This window comes from Benincasa hispida, chromosome 4 (assembly GCF_009727055.1).
Source record: "Benincasa hispida cultivar B227 chromosome 4, ASM972705v1, whole genome shotgun sequence".
Classification (NCBI taxonomy): domain Eukaryota; kingdom Viridiplantae; phylum Streptophyta; class Magnoliopsida; order Cucurbitales; family Cucurbitaceae; genus Benincasa; species Benincasa hispida.
The window spans coordinates 4,857,172-4,864,455 of NC_052352.1; the positions used below are offsets into that span (position 1 = coordinate 4,857,172).

Below are 7,284 nucleotides of genomic sequence, written 5' to 3' on the forward strand. Positions count from 1 at the left end.
TTGTTAAACGAAAGGTCAGGATTCATTATTTTTGGTGCGAGGGAAGAAGAAGGTTTTAAAATTTTTCTGATACCATATTAGATTTGAAGAAAAGAAGATGGGAAAAGATAAAAGCTTCGGTGACCTTTTTATTTCTCATAAGGAGTATATTTATATACAAAATTTGATAATGTAAAATACCGATAAAGGGCATAACAAAAAGCTAATTAACAGAAAAATATAACTAACATCTTTATATCTAATAGTGACATCAATGACAATTTTGACTTTCGAGGTCTAACAAAATAATAGCATGTTGGTCGGGAGAGTAACTTGGTGTGCCATTATTTTCATATCTTTAGAGAGCGTAATTTTTGTGTTTATAAGACTACCTTACAACCTCCCCAGGTGGTTAGTCAAATTGTGCGGTTTGATGTGTTTCCTTATTATCTAAATGGCTTGAGATTTCTATCATGATAATTCACGTTGGCTCTTCCTCTTGTGACTTGTTTTCTTAAGTTGTACGTGTTTTTTTTAATAGTGTGATGGTTGTTTTTTTTCTTCTCTTTTGAAAGTGTTTTTATTGTGCCTTGACTTCAGGCGGTGAGATCCCTTATTTTTATTGAAATTCACTACATTTGCATAAATAAATAACCAGAATAATAGGCATGTCGTGAACATAGCTCATTTGACATATAGTATGTGGTAGAGATCATGATGTATAGGGTTTGAATCCCCATATCCCTTATTTTATCAAAATTATAAGCATTAAGTCAATTGATTTAAGTACATATCCTCGACCAAAATATCATATATACGAATCTCTTCAACTTCACACATTGTTGAACTCGAAAAGGAAAAAAAAGTTATAGGCACAAATTTGAAATTCTTAAAACCATAAAAAAAAAAAAAAAAAAACTCCAAATTAGAACTATGCTAAAAGGATGAAATTATAAACTTTAATAGCTATATGAACCCAATTAAGTAAGTTTAAACCCTTAAGAACTAGTTTCATAATTTTACTATAACAATATCGACAAGTTTATAACCAATAGTCTAATCTAATCTAACAATAAAAATACTATAATCACAAATCTTTTTAAAAAAATTAAATGATAAAAAATACTTCTAAACTTTGTCAAAGACTACTCAATTTTTTCAAAAGTTATAATAGTATTCTTAATATTTCAAAAACCTAACATGTAAGTGTCATTCTTTAACTTAATTAAATAAAGTTCATTCATGTGAAATTTTCATTAAACATTCTAAATAATTGTTACTTAAAAGGTAACTGTGTATCGTTGATTAAAGATTAGTATAAGATTGCAACTACGAAAAAGATATTTTTCATACAAAAAAGTCATATAACATTTTATAATTTAGAAAAAAAGAAGAAAAAAAAATTAAAAAGGAGAAGCTTATAAATCACACAACTTATTCTCAAAAAAGTTGTACACAGAAATTAGTAAATGGAATCGGGAAGGTAAAAATCTGAGCTTTATCCATATCTTTTATGGACATGTTCATAAAATCCACCGGATATTTCTCCATCGACATCAGTGTAAGAAAATGTCAGCAAAAGAAAATGGGTCCCATCAAGAAAGAGAGATTAAAGAAGAAGAAGAAGAAGAAGAAGAGGGTAATAATCCAAATCCACAGAGCATTGATTATATTAAATAACCAAATTGCAATATTTACCAGAGGCGGAATCAAAATAATCCATCAATTCATTCGCATGTCCTTATCGCAGCTGCCTCAGGAGGAGCTGAGACTTGAGACCAAATCTCCTTCCCATCACATGGGGATCAATTTGTTTTGAAACCCCATTAGAAATCATTCTGAGTTCTCGTTGACTGCGACCCATTTCGAAACCCCATCTAATTAGCAAGAAATTTCTACTTCCACTCTCAATTCACTCGATTCCTCGCTTTTTTGCTTCCAATTCGAGCTGGGGTTCTGTTAATTTAAGGGTTTTTCTTCTTTCCCCACTTGGGGTTTCTCTCTTCCTTCTGATTCTATCATGGGATCTACTGCTTTCCACTTTCTTCAAGGTTTTGGGGCTTAATTTGAGCTGGGGCAAGTTTATTTCATGCTTGGAGTTCGTGTGGTTGAAGATACGAGAAAGCGATGTAGCAGGGAACTGAGGACGAGGATTTGACTGATTTTTCTTTGAATTTGCTCGTTTAAGAACAAGTGGTGATTGGTAAGTAATTTTCCCAAAACGGCGTCTATTGTCTTATGTTTTAGTCGAATTGTTTGTCTGTAGTTTTGACTTATAGATCAGTGTTCCTTGTCTGTTCTAATGTTGTACCTTACATCTGTTTGGTTTTTGTTGAGCTTGGTTGTAGCTGATATAGTTGCATGAATGTGTTCTAGATGGTTTTGTTTAATTGTCATAGCTGATTTTGAAGCCATTGATTTATTTAGGAAGTGAATCCTGTTAGTTTTCCTTTGATTTTTCAGGGAATGGCGACCCCTGTTGAGCCTCCAAATGGGGTTAGATCTCAAGGAAAACATTACTATTCAATGTGGCAGACATTATTTGAGATTGATACTAAATATGTTCCCATCAAGCCTATTGGTCGAGGGGCATATGGTATAGTGTGTTCTTCTGTGAATAGGGAAACAAACGAGAAAGTTGCAATAAAGAGGATACATAATGCGTTTGAGAATCGTATCGATGCGCTCCGGACTTTGCGCGAATTGAAACTCCTTAGGCATCTTCGCCACGAAAATGTCATATGTTTGAAAGATGTGATGATGCCTATCCATAGGAGAAGTTTCAAAGATGTTTATTTGGTTTATGAACTGATGGATACTGATCTGCATCAGATTATTAAGTCTTCTCAAACTCTTACCAATGATCACTGCCAATATTTCCTCTTTCAGGTTTGCTATTTTTAGCTTCCTTGGTCCAGTTACTGCAGTGTTACAACTTACATAATTGTTACTTCAAATCTTATCATTGAAAAAGAAAATTCCTTTAGAATCAAATTATCATTTGGCTAATTGATATTATGATATATTTATTTTGATATTAATACATGCATGTCTCCTAGATTATAGTGGTACTGTGTCTTTAATATGTACAGCAAAATATTTCCATTTATTTGTAGAACAGCAACAAATTGTTCTGTTTGTTGCCTTGGTGGTGTTTTAACTGAAACGAGCAGTCACATGTTACTCTAATTTGTTCCCAGCATTGGTGTTATTTAATCACCATATATTCAGAATTTGGAATGGTCAAGTAACTTTTTTACTATTTTGAACATTCACTAATTTATATTTTTACGAAACTGAGATCTACTCAATGTTACATTCTCTTTACCCCGAGCATTCGGTTTTTCTTTTATCATGCGAAATCGTCTTTTTGAGATTAGATTTGGTTGCATCATCAATATCTTTAAACCCATCCTAGCTAATAGAGTTTTATATTGCATCAGTATGGACCCCATTTGATCAGTTGAAAATTGTTGATTATTAAATTAAAAGTAATGAGGGACCGTAAACACCTGACTGTGGCCATGCTCTATTGCCATGCCACAGCCTCTCTAGTTCCCAGTCCAATTTGCATCATTTTGTCAGAATTATTATTATTTGTCTTTCTTAGGTCACTCTATTGCTGTCCTTGAACATGCCAAGTTATGCTGATTGTATTTATCTTTTGCACTAGCTATTCTATATTGAAGGCCTTTTTTATCTAAAAGCTAAGTCAAAATATTAGGTTAAATTATAAATTTAGGCCTAAGCATTTAAGCATTGTATTTATATAGTATCTCAACTTTAAAAAGTTTTAATTACATGAATTTTGTTTTTATTTAGTTATGGATATTTAAACATTGTATTTGGTTACTAAGTTTTAAAAAGTATTAATACATGAATTTTATTTCTATTTATTACTTTCCATGTGTGGCATGCTTATTAGATTAATTTTGGTTGACTTGCATGATGTGACTATCAATTGGATTGAATAATGCCATGCTACGTCAACATTTGATTGATATCAACAAGAAGTGAAATTTTTTAAAGTTCAGAGATTTAATCGACATAATATTCGAAGTTCATAGACTTGGTGTATGGATTCATATCATTATATATTTCTTTTTCGCATGTTGTATTTCTAGGCTTTAGCTGGAATGTACTTCAATAGTCATGATTAGTGTTTTAAAAAGCCCTCTCGAACACACGCCTTGGTGCAAGGTTCAGGTTTGAAGGCGAGGCTCACAAACTAAGACGTTGAAGCCCCAAGGCTCAAAGTCTTCGGCCTTGGGGCTTTTTCATTATTAAAAAAATAGTAATAATTAAGTTTTTTTTCTTCTTTTTTAACTTAAAAAATCAAATTTCCTAAGCCTAAATGTTAAATTTTTTGTATGTCTTCTCTTATTTATATAATACTTTTATATATAGTGTGCCTCACGAAAAAAAAAAAGGCTGCACTTTTTTTGTGCCCTGCACTTAAGTCCTAGAAGCCTATCGTGCTTTATTGCGCCTTGGGCATTAAAAAACACCGGTCATGATGCTAAATTTGTTTAACATTTGAATTCCTTCTTTCATTCACATTTTCCTGCCTACTTATTCAAATTCCTTGATGCAGTTGCTCCGAGGCCTAAAGTATCTGCATTCTGCAAACATCCTACATCGGGACTTGAAGCCAGGGAACCTCCTCGTCAATGCAAATTGTGATCTTAAGATATGTGATTTTGGGTTAGCACGTACGAGCAACGGGAAGAATCAATTTATGACAGAGTATGTCGTAACTCGCTGGTATCGGGCCCCAGAATTGCTGCTCTGCTGCGAGAATTATGGGACGTCAATTGATGTGTGGTCTGTAGGATGCATCTTTGCCGAGCTTCTCGGTAGGAAACCTATCTTCCCGGGTACGGAATGTTTGAATCAACTCAAATTGATAATTAACATACTGGGTAGCCAAAGAGAGGAAGATCTTGAGTTCATAGACAATCAGAAGGCAAGGAGATATATAAAATCCCTTCCATACTCTCCTGGGGCTCCTCTTTCCCGTCTTTATCCGAACGCTCATCCTCTAGCAATCGATCTGCTACAAAAGATGCTTGTCTTTGACCCATCAAAGAGGATTGGTGTAACTGAGGCGTTGCAACATCCTTACATGTCCCCACTGTATGATCCAAACAGCAATCCTCCAGCTCAGGTGCCGATCGATCTTGACATTGATGAGGAACTTGGAGAAGAAATGATACGAGAGATGATGTGGAAAGAAATGCTTCATTACCACCCTGAAGGTCTTGAAGAACACGCAGAAATGACATGTTTCCATCCCGAACCTACTACGAGTAGTACTGCAGTGTATTCTTGACCGAATCTTGTTAGCAATCCAGCTTAGAAGCTTTGCAGGGTGATGATGGTGACAAACAATCCGCTCCTTCCCCATTTCGTTTCTATATCGAATAGCTCGGTAATAATTATCTAGTAACTTCCTTCTGCTGCCCCACCCTCGTCGCCTAGGGAAAAATGGTGGTCCTGTAATAATGAATTAATGTTGAAACAAGCATGCATTAGAGGGTTTTTTTTTTCTGCTACAAGCATGTCTGTCTGTTTGGTATTCAAGAACCTTGTTTGGGCTGGTCTTGTTTGTTCTTGTAAATAGGTCGGTTTGGATTATGGAATCCCTGTTTCTGTCTTTGAATTAGGATGTTTCTTAGACTCTATTTTGCTTGCAATGTTGAGTTTCAATCTTCCCTAATGTTATTGATCCTGAGTAATTACTTTACAAGTGGTTGAGCTTAGAGCAAATAAAAAAGTAGATGAAATTTTTGGTTTAAATCAAATACTAGCGAACTTCCAGAAATGTTTAATATGTTCTTGTGCTATCAATTTTATGTAGGAATATTCATAATGGAGGGGGAGATGGATTATTTTTTTTTTTTTTTTTAAGGATATTAAGGATGTCAATACATAAATACAGTCTTGCCTCTCTACCAAAAGAATAGGGCTTACCAAAGGAATAGGTTGGTTACAACAAAATATCTAACCATTTGTTTTCGTTAGAGTTATTTTTGCATTCCCAAATTAGGGATTTCATATTGTATAAATACATTACCTATGTATATTTCAATATACAAGAAATCATAAAGGAAAGGTTGGCTTGCCACTGTCGTGTACTGTTTGAGTTATCGTCTGCCTGATTGAAACTATCGTTTACCTTTTTTGATACAAGCGTCTACCTCCTGACACTATCGTCTACACGATATCGTCTACCTCCTGACGCAGTCGTCTACACGATATCATCTATCGTCTACCACCTGACGCTATCGTCTACACGATATCATCTATCGTCTACCTCCTGATGCTATCATCTACACGATATCATCTGTCGTCTACCTCTTGACGTTATCGTCTACATGATATCGCCTATCTCTTGAAGCTGTCGTCTATCTCCCTCAGACATTATCGTCTACCTCCACCAAACGCTATCATCTATCTTTGACGCTATCATTTAGCTTGTCTAAGTGTTATCGTCCGCCGCGTGAGTCAAGCCATATCTTTCAACCTCACATTCTAACTTGGTAAGTGCTAATAATGACCAAAGTCAATCAAGGAAACCTGGGAGCCACCCTCGGCACAGCCAACTTCAACAGCCCACCCTTGAACCAACTCCTCAATCAGATAACCTCCATTAAACTTGATCGCAACAATTTCCTCTTATGGAAAAACTTGGCGCTTCCAATCCTTTGGAGTTATCGACTCGAAGGACACCTGACCATACAAAAGGTTTGTCCCCCAATGTTTTTGTAACCTGCAGTCGGTGAGAGCATACCGACTGGATCAACTGGAGCAGGAGCTGCTCTGTGCAGCACATAAGGAAGCTCTGGCAGTGGTGCTTCCAGCTCGTCAACAGCACTTGAGGCAAATCCTCAATACGAAGCGTGGATGGCTGTAGATCAACTTCTCCTCATCTGGCTGTATAACTCCATGACACCAGAGGTTGCCATTCAAGTGATGGGATGTGAATGTGCAAAGGATCTGTGGACCAGCATTGAACAAATCTTTGGTGTTCAGTCCAGGGTTGAAGAATATTATCTGAGACATGTGTTTCAAACAATCAGAAAGGGTAATTTGAAAAAGGAAGAGTACCTTCGAACTATGAAAATGAATGCTGACAATCTCGAGCAAGCTGGTAGTTCTGTGCCACCAACAACTCTTGTTTCACAGGTACTACTAGGACTTGATGAAGAGTACAATGCCATCGTAGCCACGATCCAAGGGAGAGCGAACATGTCGTGGCTTGATATGTAGTCAGAACTTCTCCTGTATGAAAGGAGATTGGAA

General features: G+C 35.8%; 1 protein-coding gene across 2 annotated transcripts; it reads left to right on the forward strand.

The window, feature by feature from the left end:
- Nucleotides 1–1,648: 1,648 nt before the first annotated feature.
- On the forward strand, nucleotides 1,649–5,703 carry LOC120075690 (mitogen-activated protein kinase homolog NTF3). 2 transcript variants are annotated; one of them, XM_039029297.1, is made up of 3 exons: nucleotides 1,649–2,182; nucleotides 2,424–2,868; nucleotides 4,574–5,703. In XM_039029297.1, exons 2-3 carry the CDS (start codon nucleotides 2,446–2,448, stop codon nucleotides 5,309–5,311), a joined length of 1,161 nt encoding a protein of 386 aa, XP_038885225.1. In that variant the 5' UTR covers nucleotides 1,649–2,182; nucleotides 2,424–2,445; the 3' UTR covers nucleotides 5,312–5,703. The 2 variants fall into 2 exon arrangements, with proteins under 2 accessions (XP_038885225.1, XP_038885224.1); XM_039029296.1 differs by having other exon boundaries at nucleotides 1,653–2,182; nucleotides 2,443–2,868.
- The last annotated feature ends 1,581 nt before the right edge of the window (nucleotides 5,704–7,284 follow it).

Bases quoted from the DNA above. Each gene is read 5' to 3' on its own strand.
- LOC120075690 (XM_039029297.1), top strand. From the start codon at position 2,446: ATGGCGACCCCTGTTGAGCCTCCAAATGGGGTTAGATCTCAAGGAAAA. The intron at 2,869-4,573 runs GTTTGCTATTTT...TCCTTGATGCAG, and splicing joins GCCAATATTTCCTCTTTCAG to TTGCTCCGAGGCCTAAAGTA.